Genomic DNA, 20768 nt, shown 5'->3' with positions numbered 1-20768 from the left:
TCTTTTAGGAAAATTATAGACTTCAATCAGATCTAAAGTAATGTTCAAGAATGAAGCTATTTCAGAAGCACAGAGAAATTACATTAATGAACTATGACGACAATGACCTGTGCAGACTCTACTTTGGAATGCTTCACTTTTTGTTTATTGATTATATAAATAACTATGAAAGCAACGGGAAACTAACAGAAGGAAAATGGCTCTTTCCCACACGTCCTGACTGAAGCAATATTTGCAATACAGTAACAATATTTTTATGAGTTGTAAACAAAATATCCCTCCGTGGTTTGTGTAAGCTCTCAGTGGTTAACCTTCATAGAAAACAGTTTGTCATCACCTTGTTGTTGCTTTGTTGGGGACATTTCGTCCATTAGCCAGAACAATAGTAGGGACAGAAGGCATGTGTGGCTTAGCTGTGAGTCTTGCCTGGATACCTCCTCATTTGTCCCTTCCCTGTTTCCTGTAGCTCCTCTTGTGACGCCTCCACTGTGCTGCAGGTGTGGGGGGCTCTTGGTGCCTCTTGTGTTTCAGAAGAAGTAGAAATCTGTAGGTCTCAAATGTCTTTAGCTCATAAGCTAGCTGTTTGTTTACTTTTAAAAAACGCTGCTTTCTTCAGGACCATTATGGACTCTCTGCAGTAAAATAATCTGCCGAACCCCACAAAACACGGCAAAGACGTCCAAAAGTATCCAGTAAAACAATGTGGAGCACAGAAACCACAAATGCGGTTTGCTGAAGAAGGCAAAAAAACACAGCTGTACCAAGAGAGAGGGAGGCTGCTGCTTGTTTACACATTGCCATGATCTGTAGATCATAATTATTATCTTATAGTTGAAAAAATATTATAAATCTTCATTACATACACATATAGGACCCCGTTTTGTAAACCATTACAACACTCTCTCTGCTTGTTCCCCGTCTTTGTACTTTGCATTCCACCATGTGACTGAAAAGTATGAAACAATGCAAAGCACGCCGATGAACCGACACGCAGGAAATGAGAAGTCGAGGGGTTAGACAAACACCCCTCTGTCTCCAGGTAGCGGGGGCTTATGTAAGAGGGAGGGGCGCTCGATAAACAGGCAGCGATTGGATACGGGACCGGCCCAGAATTGATCACATGACTGACTGATGGCCGTAGCTTAGCCGAGGGGAGAGATTGCGCGCTGATGTCAATTGGCTTCGTTCGTTATCGATGTCCTGTTGCACTTCCAGTATGGACGGCTTTTGGGAGGCATCTAGGGGCCATTAGCGCAAAAAACAATCAATGCGGAGACTGATGGTGAGGATCTAGGTCAGCCCTGGTTCATTTGGTACTATTTTAGTCCAGGTGTAGTCCTTGTTTAGCCCAGTATTTGAATTTATCTCATTCCAAAACGACTGATTTATAATATGATGCATATATAGGGATATCAAGTCACAAGAATATTGACTGTGCGATGTCTCAATTTTGCGAAAAGGGCATCAGCTGCAGATAAGACACGGGGCGGTTTCTACGGAAAGTGAAGTGGGACATATGGTGTCCTTGCGGGCTTATTTTTAGGCTGCAGCTCCTACAGAGTGATGAGGAGGAAACATAGAGGCCAGATTTTTAACTGCAGGGCTTTCTTCACTGCTGAATTTGATCTGTAATTCCCTCGAAAAAAGACTAGTTGTAGCTGTCCATCCAAAGATCATTATTTTGTAGTATTATTATAGATAAATTGTACCAAAAGTAATAGATGTATAGCTTTTGAATGTTAATCTCTACCAATAATTCATAATTGGCCTCATAATTGAACTGAGATAATGAAAACTGAGCTAAAAGACATTGTTACTCATTTGGTTGATGTAGTCTTTTTTTGTACATCTCTTTTTGTGGAATTACGAGCCTCAAGAGCACATCCCCAGACTGACCTCCCTTTGCTCTAGACAGAGAAAGTTGAATATAAAGTCAAGAATGTCTCTGTGGCGTTTTATTTGACCATCAATGTGGGAGTTGAGTTCGTTTCGGGACGAGGTTAAAGTTCACTGTCTGCTCCGTGTACACTCATTCCGGTCGGTTCTCTCTCTCTCTCGTGTTGAATCGCCGGCCACAGGAAATAGTCTCAGTCCTGTTTCGTTCGAGACGCAGTAACCCTCTCTCCAGAAGCCACAATACATTGCAGAATAAATCAGGTCTTTTCATGTGGCGGAGATTTACACTTGTCTTTGCAAACACAGCCTGAAACAAAAATGCACGGCGAGGCTATTCCAAGTCCACATTTCACCCTTAGAACAAACTTAAATTGAATTGAAAAAATGCACTAATCTGTTTTTCAAAACGTTGGCATGAAATTGGCGGACGCTCCGGAATAAACTGTTGAAAGAGAAAAGATTGTATCAGAGTTTAATTTCGATAGTCAAACACTGGTTTTGTCTGAAAGTTCCCACGTAGTTTGAGTGCACTCGGATCCGAACATTCGCTCTATCAAAGTTATTCCGTGCAAATTGTCTTCCGTCTCTATCTCACATCCACCTTACCCTGCAGCTCCCCCGCGTCCTGTCTCCCCGCGAAAAAGAATAGGCTTTCTTTAAAAAGGTAGATGCCTATCCTTTCTCAGCTGCAAAGTCTGAGCGCCGGGGAAAAGCGCGACTACTTTAAGGGGAAGGGGTTCGGAAGTGCAGGCTGACGAACAAGCTCTGACCGCCACGGCTTGTGAGTTTTATGCTGCTGTGTTAATATTGCATTGTGTAAAGTGGGTTTCTCACTGTCAAAAGTTCAAACTTGGGCAGAAATAGAAGCTACAAACATGCCGTCAAGTTTGTAAGCTCCACCCTTCACGCATTCGTCTTGGTTGATGTTATCCCAGGCTCCGAGTACTTTTGTAAAAACCCGCTGATGCGTTTTGTATCGATCGCTCAGGTGCCAGCTGACATCCTGTGTAGAGATGTTTTTCATAGTTTTACCGTATGTGTGTGGATATAGGGTGAGTGAAGACTTGGACATCCAACACAAGGAAGTGAACGAGCCGATGATGGTGGCTGAGTCCCCAGATGGGATTCCTTCCTCCGTCAGCCTAAGACATGCACAAAACTCTTTCCCCTAAGCCAGGTACTAAACCCCACACAAGCTCTCTCTCTCTGTTGATGGGTCCCCGGGCGCTGCGCTCATGTTGCCTGTTCAGGTTTGCTCCAGTGGCACTGCAGGAAAAGGAATGGACAACTTTCCCTATGGGGACAGTAAAGTGTACCGTAGCATTATGGACCATATATTATGAAGGACACAGTCAAACGTTATTTTTTTGCATGAATTATTCAGGACTTTGCATGCGCCTAAAGGTTTATTGGGTGCTAAATATTTTCCTGATGCACTGGTGAGAACAGTCCGATCCTCAGTAAGTCAGATAGAGCGGATAGAGTGTAGTTGTAGTGGCTATGAAATATTATGGTTGTATCTCTATGGGAAAGCAATAGCCTAAAATAACAGTGCACTCCTACATCCCTGTTTGTTTTTATTAAGTTCATTGTTAAAATACACTGCCTGGCAAAAAAAAAAAAAAATCATCACACGCTCAAATATTTGGTTGCAAGATCCAGTGTTATTAATCCAGTGCATTCATTTTTCACCTTGAGATCTTGTATTGATGATGGGAGAGTGTGACCACTGCGCAAAGCCTTCTCCAGCACACCCCAAAGATTCTCAATGGGGTTTAGATCTGGACTCTGTGGCCAATCCGTGTGTGAAAATGAAGACCCATGCTCCCTGAGCCACTCTTTCACAATGTAAGTGCGATGAATCCTGGCATTGTCATCCTGGAATATGCCATCAGGGAAGAAGAAGCGATCCATTGATGGAATAACCAGGTCATTTTGGATGTTCATTCTTTGGCCACATAGTGTTTCTGAGCCTCGACCTTGACCAACTGCAGCAACACCAGATCAGAACAGTCAGTTAACCGAGCAAAGTGCATATTGTTGAAGTATTGGCATTAAACCCAGCTTTTAGGAGATTTTTGGGGCATGCCAAAAGCAGCTGGGCCGTGGCTATGGGCACCTGGCGGTAACTTGTAATTGAGTTTATATTATAGTCAGCTGTCCATACTGCATACACCCCGCCTATTCATGACGGGGCGAGGCAAAGAAATACAGCAATCTGATCTCCACAAATGAAACATAAACAGGACCTTTTGTGGACGAATCCTCCCTCTGTGTTTCCCTCTTGGGGTGTATGCAGTGACTGATGTCGATTGTGTGTCTGGACAGGGCTGGACTTTGCTCGACTGTTGGCGTGAGTGTGCGGTTTGCGAAACAATGCCAAACTTGACACAGGTAAATGCGAAACTAGAGAGAGGAACTTTCTCCCTTTCATAATATTAGCTAAGAAAACACTGCATATTTAAAGTAAAGCCTGTTTACGCTCAGAGCCATTAACATCATGATTAATCCGCAGTTTGCAGAGTGCACCGTTTGTTGTGTCGGTAAATATCCCCGGCAGTTACATAACCACGTTTTAATTTTCAACTATGAGTAGCGTCGTTTTTTGGAAATGTGGGGATTTAATAGCTTTCACACTCTTCACAAAGACTCTGAAATTAGGCAGAGGAAGAGCGCGTTCTGCCCACCAGGCTGCCACTCGAAATAGACAGCCGCCCACTGGCAGCGGCAACAACCTCGATGTGGGCGGCACTGCTAGCTTCCTCCTACGCGCCCTTCGCAACCAACACCCCCCACGGCCCGCTCTCATTACCTCGTACCCGTAATCCTTTGCAAGTACAGCGAGAAAACAGAGCTGCCTGGGGTTCAGGTCCTTCTAACAACAGCCCTATTAGAGCTTAGAAGGAACTTTTGACCCTTTTTTTGTCAAAGTTTAGTGCAAAACTTATATGATGCATGAAGGAAAAGGCAACAGTTTTGTCCTTCTGCATTCAGTTTCCTCCGGCAAATCCTGCATTATTCAGGACTTTTTACGGTGTTCTTAATTCCCTTGATCTCTAATTGTTGAATCTCTATCCAAAGCAAACGGAGATACAAAAAAACTCAGCGCAGGGCCTTGAATTTCGACATGTAGGCAATCAAACACACTCCGACTTGTTCTCTAATACATTTCATAAAAGTTTAATCTGATTACGGTTGTTTAATAAGTGTAATTCATCCCGATGTGTTTACCGCCTCGATGATTGAGAGATTAAGTTCTCCTGGAAAGGCCTCACCCCTAACGTAACGCGCTCGGTAGAAAGTCTTAATTATCTTCCAGTTTATAATAACACAATTGTATACATTTAATTAGAGTCTATTCATAATAGACGCCGTAGTTGACGAAACCACGCCGTGCTGCAATGTATCAGCGGCGGCTCAACAGCCCCGCCCACCTCTGCTCCTGCTCTGGTTCAGGAAGTAAAAATCCCATTCAAAATCGCCACAGACTTTTTGAAATATTGATAATACAAATATCCGATACTGAACCGATACCAGTTTTGGCTCTTGAAAAACACAACTTTCACCGACTAAATCTAAGTGAATATGGGCATGATGCACGTCATTTTGAAGCTAAAAAACCAGGAGAATCCAAACCCAAAAATGTAGCGACTAGCAACAGCATGCTAAAGCTAGCGGTAGAATGCTAATGCTAGCAGCAACTAATCAAGGCCACTGTGTTTGTGATCCTTGTTATGTGTCTTCTCATTAGTTTATTAATAGATATAGGCTAACTGATAATTGATCTGTAACATGATGACAAGAAAAGAACAGACTTTATTGATTTCACAATGGAGATAAGAGAATCATTCACCTTTTCACTCAGAGAAGGCCACTTTTAAGAAATTCTCTTGGTATCAGTTAATACTGTATCGGATATCGGCAGATACTCAAACCCCCATTAACGGTGTCAGAAGCAAAAAAGGTGGATCGGTGCATCTCTAATAAAAATACTATATGCAAAACTGTCTTGTAGGTAAGTTTTCTTATGTAAAAAGCTTTACTACAAAGGTAAAAAATGACCAACATGAGTGCACAAGACAGAAAGAGGCCAGCTAATAATATTATTTATGATTCATTGCTGCAACTCTCCTAAGACTTGCTCAGATTGTTGGGATGTCTGCTTGAGTTTTTCAGTTGGCGAAGTATATCTGAGCTCCCTCTTGCCTATAGGGCCCCTCCAGAATCTAGAAGCATGCCAGCAAATGCATTATTAACGACTACTGATGACAATGAAAATGCATACGTTCCTGTCTGGGTCACAGGTGCTGCGCTGAGATAAACATGACAGCCATAAAGAATGTCCTTTCCTTGGCATTTTTCCCCCCTTCTTTTCCTTTTTTTTTCTTTCTTTTTCCTCTCCTGCATTTCTTATTTACCTTGAGTCCACAGGAACGGGCCAATGTTTGGATCGTTGGCAGCGTTCCACTCGCAAAAGCTCGCCCCATTGCAATTTCTGTAAATAATTACCCCGGTATACATATGTTGCTCCCATCAGCTGAGGTTGTGTTTGCAGACACGGCAAGGCAGGACGAGAGCTAGGTTTAATAGATTCACCAGCGCTGGCCCTGTCGACAGCCCGCAGACACAAAGGAGCAGCCGGAGACAGAAGCAGCAGTTGTCCTGGTTCAGATAGTGCGTCTCTATAGACCCGCTGAAAACCTATGGCTCCGGTTCACAATGGGGGCGAACAATGGGAGAAAACAGTGCAATCAGTGCAGGTAAAGGTCAAACGCTGTGTTCATTTGGAACAAAGCCTCATCATAGCGTGATATTTATACTTCCAATTTGGCTTTTCCTTCAGGGGGGGGGGGTCGCTGCGACAACTCATCTGAGACCACATGTTTTGCATCGCGACTTGGAAGAGGTTTCATCTGCATTCGCCTTCTGCCACCCACCCAGTCCCTTTGTGCTTGGGACACGCGCAAAAACTGGCTACTTTTTCAGTTCTCTTATACCTCAGATATGTCCCTTTGTATACTTTGTCCGCATTTGCCAAAACTCGTAAAGACAATAAATATCGAGTCCTATTCTTGCACATATAGTGACTATCATGACAGCCCTACACTCACAGCCCTAAACATTAACGTTCTCCCGTCTCTAAAATGAGTACTGGCAGCTCAGTTAACCCGCCCTGTTCGTTACTCATCACATTTGTATTTTCAGTCCCCAGCCTTAGCCTACTTGTTGTGTTAATAATCCACTAAACGCCGCACTGGCTGTTCCTGTACTGTCCGCTGAGGCCGCGTTGAAGCTGAGTAAGTGTGAAAGCAAATGGAGCAGAAAGCAGTCATTGTACTTTGGCCGTGTTCGTCACAGTGGTCACTCTGTCCAGCAGCCAGGCACGCTGCTCCGCTCTGACGGCCAACTCCGCTCGGCCCGTGAGCCATTGAGCCAGGCACCCAATCCATCCTGCGGTCTGAGATCACTGGGCCCACGGGGGAACTCGCAGACGTGTTGTAATGATCTATTGTACTTGACGTGGAGTGGAGTCAGGCTGCGGGCATGAGTTTGATTAAGGATTTCGAGGCAGACGCAGTGAAATCGGACGTGATCCTTATAGTATGCTCAGTTAGGCGTCGGCAGCGCTTTCTTTCGTAATCGTTTATCAATGTAAAGCGTCTGGGATTAGCCAACTGTGCATGTTGAGAGGGAATCAACGCAGGCGCGGAGAGAACATGCTTCACACTAGGGATGCACTGATCCAATACTGCTATCATATATTGGAGCAGGTACTGGGAAAAAAAACGATGTTGGGTATCGGCTACAATTATCCGATACTGAACCGATACCAGTTTTGGTTCTCACATCTTTAAAAACACAACTTTCACCAACTTAAATCTGAGTAAATCTGGGCATGCATGTTAGTTTTAACCTGCGCAAATGTATTTTTGATCGCTGTGACTAGCAAGAGCATGCTTAAGCTAGCGGCAGAATGCTAACGCTAACGAGAAAAATCAAGGCTGAGCCAAAAACATAGAAATCCCTAAAGAAGCCTAATGAAATAAAATAACCAGTAATAAGTGTTTGTATTTTAGTTTAAAATGCTGGAGAATGACAAAAGAATAACTCATCTAACATATTTTTAAACAAGTTGTAAAGATCAGATCACGTGAGTTGTTTATATTAATGCAACATAAAAACCTGTCATGTAGTGTACTGTATGCAAAAGTCCAGTGATCCTTGTTAAATGTTTTACTAGTTTATTAATAGATATAGCTGATAATTGATCTGTAACATCATGACAAGAAAAGACAACACTTTATTGATGTTAAAATGGAGGAAAGGGGAACATTCACAACAAAGTCTCTTGGTATCGGTTAATATCGGATATCGGCAGACACTCCACTAGTGTGCGTGGATTACAAGGAATTCCAAACTCTAATAAGAACAAGTCCTGAGCATTTACTTGAATTACATTTCTCGCCTGGTTGCCAATATACTCACTGTCCCTGGATCGTGTTTTTTTTTTTTCTTCTTCTTCTTTTGACCATCCTTTGAACTGGCAGTAACAACTAATTTCCTTTCTTGTTCTGCCGTCCTGCCAAATATTAGGACCGAGTTTCTCCTTGAGCCTCCAGACCTGTGCCAGGGTTTTGATTAAAGCTGTTCGGGGTCTATTCATGCAGTAAATTTAAATCAGGTGACCCACCCGTCTGTGGAAACTCTGTGGTCTGTTCTGAACGGTGGTTTGGCTCCAGAGCGATATTTTATTCATGCTACTGTAAGAGTAAAAAACCTTTTCTTCCTACCGCTGTGAAGGTTAGTCATGCACGCCAATGTTCCTGGCAGCTCCGACCTCCAAAAACCATTGCAATTAACACCTTTGTGCGTTTACTTTCTTGCCCGTATTGTCAAAAGTGCGCAATCAGCCTCTTGGGGGAATGAAAGAGGCTAACGTGGGGAAATTTTGGATGCCTACTGGGGAATAAGACCGTGTTTCTTAGGCTTTGGCGGCGAGGTAACAGGGCTAACCACTGCAGCTGTGAAAGGGAGGGGAAGGGAGGATTTGTCTCTGTAGAGCTTTGTCTTTGGAAAGCTTTATTGTGATTTGTTGGTGCAAAATGTTCATTTGATCTTGTCGTCGCTATAAAGAGAGATGACAGACAATGGCTTTAGGTAGAGCTGGAAAAACAGTAAGAACCACATGGGAGGCTGAATTGCCATTAGTGCTGTCAAAACTCTGCATGATGTCTAGTTTAGTTTCCATTATGAACTCCCGCACATGCTCGGAACATGTAAAGAATAGGCCAGCGCAGCAGTAGATGCTGTAGTGGCGAGTGTGAGTTTTTCTCTATTGTTATTCTGGTAGCTACATCAACATGTTGACAGCCTTGCAGTATTCACTCATCTCTGCAGGATGTTCACATGTTCAAAGCTTCAGTTTTTCTTTTTGTTTTTGTCCGACAGAAACATCCATGAAACCACCTTAACAGATGGATGATAAATCATTTTTTTTATGGAGTTTTATGGTTTTCAAAAGGCTACAGCCAGTAATGGTGTTAACAGACCTCTCAATGAAATAAATCAAATCAGATAAATTTGTTCTTCCCAAGGGGCGGTTCAGTTCGCTGTTCTCTGGTCATGAGCAATAAGCAAAATAAAACATACGACAACATCCAATACATTATAAACTTTTTAATATTTAGCTGCCATTTAAAAGTGTGTTAGCTAAATAGTGGGTTTTTTTCTGTTAAAAGAGCCTGCCTCTACCTGTTGCACAAAACAAGAATTATCTTCATAATAAACTACAAAAGTGCAAAAATATACACATCTTTTCCAAAGTATATTTACGATATACTCAATATTTTATCTTCCAAAACATGTTGCAACTTTATTGGTAACACTTTATAATAACTACACCTTATTTAACCATAATAAATGATGTGTTAACACTTGATTCATCATGAACAATTAGAAAAGCAGAACTAAGTAGCTCATGCCCCTAGAGGCCATAAGCGCCACTGCAGGTGTCGTAGCATGTTGCGTTTTTTTTTAACTCATTAATTGTCCGTGAGAGTAAATACAACGCTGACAGAAAAGACAAAGGGACGGAGGGATATTGTACATTGTGCCACAACTCAATGACACAGAGGAGATCATTTTTGCCACTCAAACTTGGCTGTAAATACTGCTAAAGTGGAACTGGCCCACAGTTAGCTTTGCTCGTTAGCCTGTTAGCTTCTTCTTTGTGATTCAATTAAGGTTTTATCTTATCTTATTAGTGTGTATTGCGCCTCCGACCCGGTGCAGGAAAAGTTGCAAGGGTGGTTTTCTGGACGGAGACACCAGAGGGAGATGAAATCATCCCATTAATACTTGTATTACCCCCAGAGGGACTAGGAAAAGGATTTATTTAGGTAAACAAGTTACTTCTTAACAATAAGTATTCAACAATGAATAAGTGAAGTATGTGAAAAACTATACATTATGAGTAAGGCATCAACTGTAGTTAAGTAGTTATTAAGAGTTAGTCACACTTAACTAATAAATTAAGTGTTAACAGATAAGGTGATAAGGTGAAGTTATTATAAAGTGTTACCACATTATTGTGTGTTGACGATATATTGCTTTTCTTCTCCTGAAATTATGGATAGTACACTGGTCAAAATTGTTGTGAATAAATCTAGTAGAGACACTTGGCTTCTGACATAGCCTTAAACTATTTTCTATATCTGATTTACAGCTCTATTAAACCTGACAGAAACTTTCTATGTGTAATGTTATACGCCCAACAGCACACATTAGCGCAGAGAAAATCTGCTCCCCTGCCCTGTTTATTTGTCTATCTTGATTTAGGATGCTATTTTCCCCTGGCTGTTTCCATAAACATCTCGTTGTGCAGCCTTAGAAAAAGCAAAGCCCACCATCACGACGACCCACTCCGTCACCGCTGCCTGTTGTTTGGGTCAAGCGCCATATATATCGCCCAAGAACCAGCTACATTTAGTTAAACAGTAAGAAACTACAAGCCCCTGGAGACCCGGCGCTGACAACATGAGCTATTACTCCAATCGAAAGGCAGTGTTCGGGGCGCGTATCGTGATTTGTGGTCCCCCGGCGTGTTTATTTGTTTGGTTCCTACGCTCCCGAGTCACGTGTGGTCACCCAAATGGATACAGACGGGGCGACATGTGCAGAAAGCTGGTAAGTTATGGCCAAGGAGCAGAGGATTTTCTAATCATTTGTCCTGTTTAGTTTACTGCAGCCCCGCGGGGATAGACAGACAGCATCGTCTCATCATGAATCTACAAAGTCTCCTCCTCCAGCCAGTGCGCTATAGATTTTCCCAGTAACATGTTGTTTTCTTTTTTCTTTGGCTTCTTGGCCGCAACATCTCATTAACAGCAACCTTGACCTCTCCATTGGACTGCTGGCAGGACGACATGGCTGCTATTTTCACAACCTGGAGCTGGATGTTACAAAATCAGGCCGTGAACGGGCTTTAAAGTGCCATCTAAGGATCTTGTTTATTGTCAAGTTAACAGTGAGTCATTGTAAACATCCTTCAGCTTGCCACAAAATTAAGTGTTTTCAAATTAGGCTTCTTTACTTGTTAGGAGATCAGCATGAGACATATTTTGTAACCAGAGTTTGCCTTAAAGGAACAGGCCACCGTTTTTCCATACTGAGATATGAGCTTCTAACTTCACCCCCCGTTTGAAGCCATAGGAATATGCTGGGAGAGGCCAAATGCTAACAACATCTTTGTTTTATTTGCGTGACTGAGGGCACACAGTTCTTCCATACTGTGACATGTTCTTACCTGAGCTTAGGTGAGTTGATTCATACCTGTCTGGTCTTTGTGCCCGTGGAAGAGCGTGGTATTTGGAGCTATAGGAATACATTGGGAGAGGCCAAATACTAACAACATCTTTGGTCGTTTTGCGTGAGTGAGCACACGCACAAAGACCAGACAGGAACGTATCAACTCGTCTAAGCTCAGGCAAGAACATATCTCAGTATGTAAAAACGGTGGCCTCTTTCTTTAAAGTAAGATGATAAATACTTTTTATTTGTCCCGTGATGTAGAAATTGTGACAGCGGCAAAGCCATAGGAAAAACTGCAAACACAAATACTGTAAAGACATTATCCAAGGAAGCCCCACAAAATATGTTTATTGCATCAAAAAGAATACTTTGGAGATCAACAAGGAAAAAACTCACAGGTAAAAAGAGAAACCTGGGGGTTGTTGGTGGTTTTGGCCCTCAGAAGTTGTTGAAGTTATCTGAATGAAAAACGAATCCTTATCCCTGAAAACTACTCCCAAGTCCCCAGTTCTCTCTCTCTCTTCCGGAGGTTGTCTTCAGCATAAAGTAAATGTTGGCTGCTTGAAAAACATTTAGTAAACACATCTTGTAAACAGATTACAAAACCAAATGTAAAAAAAAAAAAGAATAAAGTCTTTGTTTTTGTCCCAGCGCCGCCCTCGGAGGGTTATCACACGCCCCTCCATAACATGCATCATCCTCAACACTTTGGCGCTGCTCCTTCCTCCCGCCTCTTAAATCCCACTCACTCTGTTCCTCGCCTTATTATTTAGCTGTTGTTTTTTTTTTTTTTTTTTCCTTATGCGGTCTGTTCGGAGACAATGATGCTACAAATGCCAAGGTCAGAGTTTGTAGCTCCGCAATTCATCATCTTGCGTGCGCGTTTCGCGATTGTGGGAGCCCGTCCTGCGCGATAACAAATTGCCCTGTTATAGCCTTATCATATTCCCAGCTTCAGTTTTTCAGTGCCTCTTTATCGCCCGGTTTTCTTCCCTCGCCATTCTCCTTATGTTACCTAACTTTCTTTTTTTTTTGTTGGTTTAAATATATATCATGTTTTGAATCTTCGCTCCGTCCTTACCTCCCCCTCTTGAAGTTCTTGTGCATCAACAACTCCCCTTGCAATTTTCTTTCTATTTATAAATACGCAGCATCCAACCTGATAATTAGCCACACAATAGACGCAGCAATGTCTTTTTTATTATAACGGAATGTTCTTCTTGTTGTGCGGCTCGCAAAGTGACAGCGCTGACCTGGAATAGCCTCACATACTTGACGGGAGATTGAATGAGCCGGAACTGGAGACAGACAAACTGTGCTTTTGACTCTTGTAGCTTCACGACCCGATCCGTCTGAAAGGCACTCAACCTGTCAGTCACTGCGAGATTGATGATGATCTTCGTATTAATTTATTTTTATGTGAGGATTATCAGCTCAATAAGATCTGTATCTCACTCCTTAAGGCAAAGCAGGTGGATCGAAATAGTTCTGCAAGATGTATTCTGTGTTTACATTACTGTGATGTTATGTTTGTAGCTAGGGGCGGGTACTGGATTTGACGATACTTGGTTTACGATACAAATACTTGAATGTACTTTTTTCTATACCTATACTAAAATGTTTGTCATCTAGATACAGAAAACGGAACAATAATGTGACTATATTCGATAAAAGAGCTGAAACAACCAAGTCACGCCATCAAAACTGGATCTCTGAAGATACTGTATACGTTTTTCTATACCAGCTGTACCATAACTTTTTTTTTTTTTTCTCGATACCATACTGCTATAGTTTAACGCTACCTAGCCCTATTTGTGGCAAACAATGTGTAGAACATCCTCAAAGCTTCAACATAAAGGACAGAAATGAGCCTTGTTTGGTCACAATGAGAAATAACACAGTTTTGCATCAGAACACCTCATCGTACACTTAAGATCTCCACTGCTAGCTGTGAATTTGATGCAGTTTATGACACTCCAGATCTCTTTAGTTGTCAGCGTTTGCCAACCGAGGTATTTTTGGAGTCACGATGAGTAAATTTCGCCCCAGATTACAACATCTTGGTTAAACTTGGAAACTCCGGCGGCCACAGCCTCTGAGATCTGTGATTTGTTGCCCGCTGCTCTCCTCTGTTGCTCTTGACCTTATTTGGAAAGGCCATGTTTCTTTGGTGCCACTATTTTCTCTGACATCGATCACTGAGTCTCTGAACTGTTACAACCCTTTACAAGTGCCGATATTACACTGAACTGACTTTCTCGGGCTTCTCGACCATTTTATAATTGTGTTTCCTCACGAAAAGCATACATGGAGTTTTGTTTCATTCATGCACTTGTGCTTATTCTGTCTTTGAGCTTCCTACTCATTCTGATCATGTCATTGCTCTGATTGCCTCCACTACAAATCATTTCTCTTAAACAATTGTGTTCCGGCTCATATTATCAAACTTATATTTAATAGGTTTAGGTATGATGGTACTTAGAAAAGCTGTTTTCTTTGGTGATACTTGATGTCAAACGCATGAGTTATAAAACTTGAAATGCTAATGCTACGCTGCGCAAAAGTCATTTTCAAAAAGCCTGAAATAAACATTATGAGACCTTCAAACCGTATCTCCAGACACTTGTCTCTGTACCTCTTTGCACTTTCATAAACTTAATAGTTCTTTTCATAATCGTAATGAAACCCATATTATTTTATTAGAACCCGCACATTTCATCTCCAGCTTCTCGGATATTACTGCCGCACATCACTTTTACAGCAGCACAATGAACATGAGTCACTAATGTTTATACTGTCAAATATATTTCATGCCTTTCCAATTAGGCTGTTTCTTGGTACCAATGGCTGTACATTTTCGACTGTACTTGCTACGAAGTGGCCAGATACCGTTGCATTATTCATATGACACATTTGCAGCAGATAAGTGCTTCTCTTATGCAGAATGTCAATGAATAAGTGATGGAGTTTTTTTTTTTTGTCTTGTCGGCTTTTGATAAGACGATACAAAGGTGGAAAGGTGAAAGGATAAGGACGATTCAACCTTGACAATAGCATAGTACTCTTAGGTTTTACGAAAAGCTATGCGCCAAAGAGGATATAGTGAAATATATATTCAAAAATGAGAAGGAAAATGAGAACAAGATACATTGGCAGACTACTGTATCTGACAGTGTCAAGCTTTCAAGACTGATCGAATCGTATATTCTATGGCTGCAGTTATTAAATACCAAAGGCTGCAATTATTTCGGTACTTCGAATTAATGATTAAAATGAGATGTTCTGGAGGTGAAAGATGGCAGTCATACAGATGGATATGAGTGTCAAATGACAGGTGGGAGTCAAATCGAACCCCCGGGTTTGTAACAGAGGATGTGATAGGAATGTCATGGCCAGCAAATGAGTAAACAGTAAGGGGGGAGGATCGGAGTTGGTGTGGGGTCCCATTAAGGAGACCTTCAGTTTTGGAGCTGTTTAGAAAATTGTCAGGCATCCTTGCCTTTGTCTCCTCTAGGCAGGCAGTTAGAATGGGGAGTGAAGAGGTAGATAATGTGGAGTCCAGCCTGACATGTTGTGGCCCAAGAGGAGCATATAAATGGAGAAGAGGGTGGGGCTGAGGACCGACCCTTGAGGCACTCCACAGTTTTTTTGTAATCTGATCCTATAAAAACTACACGTTTTTCCCTCATTTTTTAGGCTGTAACTCAAAAATGGCCGTCCTATTAAACTATACGAATAAATAAACTAGAGTGGAAACTTGCCACATTTTGTTCTTGGCCCATTCTTACTTTTTTTTCCCAAATTGACACCGCACAGAACATACTGGACCAGCGTTTTTCCCATTTTCCACATTCTATCCCCAGTTCTGCTAATATTGCATTATTTATGACATACTTTAGCGGTGGTTCCAATTCGGAAAGCGTACAATAAAACACAGTGATGCCTTCCTAGAATGGGGTTAATGGCTTACCACAACCAGGCAGGGCGATGCTATAAATTTTACAGCACAAAGGAATTTTGTCTGAACAATGAAAGGCTTTTTGCGGCTCAGAGCTGGCGTACTGATGTTAAAATTTGCAAAGGAGCTGTTTTGTTTATCTATTGTTGCTTTGGTTGTGTAAGTCGTGGCGGAGTCTCGGTTTATATATGAACATGGCGGGCTGCTGCAGGGCGGAGAAGGCGAGGGTTGGTCCTGCCCCGTGGCCGCAAAGGGTTTGACAAAAGGTCAACCCGATGTATCGTCAGCTTAACCACAGATTTAGGCTAATTACAGAGCCTTCCCGTGCTGAGAGCGGGGTCGGCGTGGAGAGTGTCACATTAGAGGCTGTGACCAACTACATAATCCAGTCATTTCATGCATAAGTGGAGGATTATGCATACGTCTATCAGCCTATTCTCCTCTCATGGGGGCGGCTGACATTTGCAACGATCAGAATTCAACCCACACTGGCTGTTTAACTCCACACATGAGCTTCAGCAGTTATGACTAGATATTCGAAAGTCCAGTATTTTGAGAGATTTTTCTACCATCAGTATTTGAAATTATCTGGACTTGTCATTTGTTTGCATCCAAAGATCTCACAGGGCCCTCAAGTGAGAAGAATTTGCTCTATTTATCAGAAAATGTAACAGTTTTCTCATGAATGTTCAGTGAAAATAGAAATGAACAGGGTAGTGTGGGGATCGTGCCATTTGAGTAATGAGCGTCCCCTGTATATTAGACAATCCACTTCTTGTCTTTAAATTTTTGCTGAAAACGTATTTCCTTTGGCGCTTTGGTTAACTGTGTTGTTTTTAAAGTCCTTCACAAATCAAGTTGAATTGCATTGGAAATTATATTATACATACACTTATTCATATCAAAGTTCATTTTACACTCATGTGAATGATGTGTGGACTTTGCACGGCCCCCTGCGGTTCCCCGGACCCGACTTTGGAATTGACTGCCTCCATAATAATAATATTCCTATTTTGAGTTGTACGTCGTGACATAGAGGCCACAGCAGAGAGCGCAGCGGCCTTTGGACCCAAAACTGTTTTATTATTTACAGCCTTTTCTAAATTCGCTAAACTTGGCGTCATTTTGGAGGCTGCTCACATTATTGCTGCCAACCACAACAGGTGCACTCTGACAAGCTGCGAAAAGACAGAAAATAACCCGGGGCTGACCAGGATTCACACTCATTTCTTTTCGCTGCTGCTGAGTCTCGAAATGCCAAACAAAACAAGACACCGACTGTAGCATTGACTTTGCATTTCTGTCTCTTTTGCAGGTAACGATTTGTTCCTGGTCGCTGTTCACGAGCTGGGGCATGCCTTAGGACTGGAACACTCCAATGACCCCACGGCGATCATGGCGCCCTTCTATCAGTACATGGACACGGACAACTTCAAACTGCCAATGGATGACCTGCTGGGAATACAGAAAATCTATGGTAAGAGAGGAAAACTTCGAGCTAGCGGTGTGTTTTGTGGGTTGAACGATTTAACATGCCCCAGTTTGTTAGTTTGCCACCATTGCTTTTCCCTGCACATCGAACATGAGCTACTAATGTTCATATAGAGTCAAATCCCTTTCATCAGTTTCCACTCAACTCATTTCTTGGTACTGGACAACGCTGTAAATGTTCTGCTTTAGTTCCGGAGAAGCGGTCCTATCTGCTAATGTATATTTCATGACAACGGGAGAGTTTCTTTGCAATAGGAAATTACATTTAGAAAATATGATTTGCTAATGTAAATTTGTCCTCTTCCGCCAAACAAACCAGCAATTCTCTGTAACTCCATTTCAAGATGTGTCTTGACGAGTGTTTGCTACGACTATAGAGTTTCAGCCATAAACAATGATGTCTGCACTGTTTTATTCATAAGGGATTTAGTCAACAATGCACGTTCTCATTTCTTGTAGGTGAAGTTAGTATGGTCCATCAGCATTTCCTTAAAGGGATATTTCAGGATTTTTGACATAGGGCCTCATTTCCTAGTTATCCAGAGTGTTGCTGGTACCTGGAGAATTTTTTTTTGTAATTCTCTGCAGTTCTAGAATCATTTTAACCATTTTGCATTAAAAATACCTTATATTTGAGCAGCATCTGCTTCGTGTTTGTACAAGCTACGCAGCGGTGGAGTGATCTGCAAGAAAATAGTCCCTCAAACTGCGATCATTCATGTGACGCAAGGTCAGTTATATTCCAAAAATGATTCTATCAACACAGACATTTATATGGTTGGTCTGGCGTTTTAAGTGATTTGCCTCAGGTGCACTGTGGTAAGACTGTTTTTAACGCAGGCTAGCTGGCATCGTAGAAATGCGCTAGCCTTGCATTAGCCTAGCGCCACGAAACTCTTCAAACATAAGAACTGCATGAATTACAAAAAAAAATATCTCCAGGTACCAGCAACACTCTGGATAACTAGGAAATGAGGCCCTATGTCAAAAATCCTGAAATATCCCTTTAAGTTTTGGGCCCCCTACCAGCTCACAAGGAGTATTTAATATAGAAACCATATCTGACAACATAAAATACACATAAAGAACGGAGAAAGCAAAGGGAAATATTAGGAACTGTCTAACATTCTACATCCTATTTCCCCAGTGCAACGGAGATCACTCTTACAGAAAAGCCACCCTCCCCCCATCTGAATATCTCTGCTTTGCCTCTCAAATGTCTATATATATAAGCATCGCATCAAACAAAAGCACCGGCCATCTGCTTACATGTTCGGAGCCCGTCCCGTTGGGAGTGACAGACACAGGCGATCTCTCTCATCCCTCTGCCCCCTCTCACACCCGACACCCCATCGCGCCCCACACTGTTGGACAAAGAGTTGAAGGACAGGACAAGAGTGTTGCGTCCAAACCGGTTTCAGCTCACAGCTTTTGGTCTTCCTTTCTCCCAGCTTGGCAAAAACGGTCATAGGAAGACGTGGGTGCTGAACAATTGGACTTTTAGTTGGAGAACAGTGTGAGTCAAGGTATTAATTATGCTATGAACAACTAAGTTCCCTTCCGAAGACCGCTTGTTGTTTACGTGGACTGCTAAATGCTGGTTGCGCCGACAATACCGGAGAGCCAGGCCAAGCGCAAAGTCACCAAACATCACACGTTCGTCCTCGCAAAAACTTCATCCCGGCCCTTTTAAAGTGTCAATTGCGGAGTCAGTAAAGACCAAAGTCACACTTACTCGGTGACAGCAAAGTGCGTGAAGTGAGAAACTTAATGAGTCAAAGCCTGCGATAAACAAAGTGCGTTCGACCACATCTGAAGAGCGAAGTAAACACCCGGCTTGAAGCAATTTTCAGTTTTCGTCCTCAAAGCTGGTGTCAAAGTGTTAAGCTTCTGCAGATCCTCAAATTACACGGACCACCGCAACTAGACCACAAAACAGTCCCGTGCAGGAAGAACTATATCTCCCCCATGATGGTAGACTGCGGACTTATCAGTTTTCTGAATTTTGTTGCATAAAAGACAGAACCTGGAAGTATCCTGTGCACCTTTGAAGTCCATAAGCCTCGGTTAGTTCATCACAACACCTTCATTTTGTTAGGTGGATTGTATCTTGCTTTTATGATGCTTAATTGCCCCGTTCCCAGCAAAGGGTGCTCCAGGCAGCATACAAGATCCCCAAAAGACTATATTCCTCTCACACATTAAGCAGGTTAGAGATACAATAATGTGCTATATGTCTATTGAAAATCTTATGTTTGATGAGGTCTAAACTGTCATACAAACATAACAATGGACATGCTAAACTTGGGGTATTAGTGTAGATTGTATTTAGACTCATTTAAATAACATTTCCCTCAACAATACACTGATATCTAGTTTATTTCTATCCATGTAGTAAATGTCACAAGCACCATTACCCCTCACTGTGTTCATGTTGCGAGTTAAATTAACTCGGGATATTTCATTTTGGCAAGCGGAGAAACTGGATGCAATAAAAGACGTGATCAAGTCAACACTTAATGGTTTGCCAATTGTTTTTTTGGATAATGAGAAAGAAGTAATGCTTTTCCTGTGAACACTCGTACAATAAGATAAGGGGCCTCATTATGTTATTGGTTACACCCTTTTATAGTCTAACCCCTATAGTAAACCCCTCACTGCTTCATCAGTATTACTCATCCTGCTGCTTAAAGGTCGTTAGTGCTGACAAAGGCATGAGGTGACACTTAAGGCCTGGACGCTGCAGGTTAAACGTCTGCTGTAGATTACTGACATACATATGAGAACATAATGTATTGCAAGTTTTTGTTTTGTGTGTGAAAAATCTGTAAAAAATTAAAATTTTGCTTTGGATTTTTTTGGAATTCAAAACTCAATAAATCAGGTAAGAGATTAGATATTGAAAAATCCCTCTGAAACAAACGTACCCTAGACTGCAAAGTTTGAAGTCTGTAGGAGATGCTAAAGTGGACGTATTGTCGCACCAATGTGATAGAAACAAATCTATGGAGAATCATTGAGTCAGTGCAATAATGAAACATGTTATTGTGAAGGTATTTTTTTGTTTCCAGGTGAAAGTTTAGACCAATGTCGCCCACAAACTGAAAATTGGAAAAAATGTAATCTTGCCTATAGTGTCTCCCCATAAACAAGCCAGTTCAGATGATTGCTTTAGAAATGTCGTCCAAGATGTTACACATTACCATGTTAGTGAGTTATAACAGCAGAAACCTATATCTATATTTTTTCCACACATTCCCAAATTAAAGCTCATGATTTGCTGACGTGGATCAGCTCACCTAAAAACAACATTTGCCCATTCCTTCCCTCTTTCCCTGTTCCCTCAGCCCTGCATTGTTAACCACAGTTACCAATGGGACAGTGAAGGGTGTACAGCGTTCCAAAGTCCTGATTCAGCTCCGTCCCATATTGTGCTATTTTGGTGGGGGTAAACCCTGCTGCGGCTGCCTGTTTGTTTGTCTGCATGTCCGGTCAGCCCCGCGCTTATGTAACTCGGTGCGTTGGCTCTTCTAATCCGGGATGTATTTCAGGGGATTTCACTCAGTCCGTGAATGAAATCTCTCTCTCTCTCTCTCTCTCTATCTCTCTCTCT

At 42.1% G+C, this 20768-nt stretch overlaps 1 protein-coding gene across 2 annotated transcripts in view; it reads left to right on the top strand.

Annotated features, from left to right (window-relative positions):
* Positions 1-20768, top strand: part of mmp16a (matrix metallopeptidase 16a (membrane-inserted)) — a 90528-nt gene that overhangs the window by 43079 nt on the left and 26681 nt on the right. For both annotated transcript variants that reach the window (XM_079576023.1, XM_079576022.1), the window contains one exon: positions 16980-17141. In XM_079576023.1, coding sequence (XP_079432149.1) covers positions 16980-17141 — 162 coding nt within the window. The remainder of the gene's footprint in view (positions 1-16979; positions 17142-20768) is intronic.

The sequence above is a fragment of the Gobius niger genome (assembly GCF_951799975.1).
Source record: "Gobius niger genome assembly, chromosome: 18".
NCBI classification, from domain to species: domain Eukaryota; kingdom Metazoa; phylum Chordata; class Actinopteri; order Gobiiformes; family Gobiidae; genus Gobius; species Gobius niger.
The sequence above is the reverse complement of the archived record's forward strand: the minus strand, read 5'-3'. Positions and strand labels throughout refer to the sequence as shown.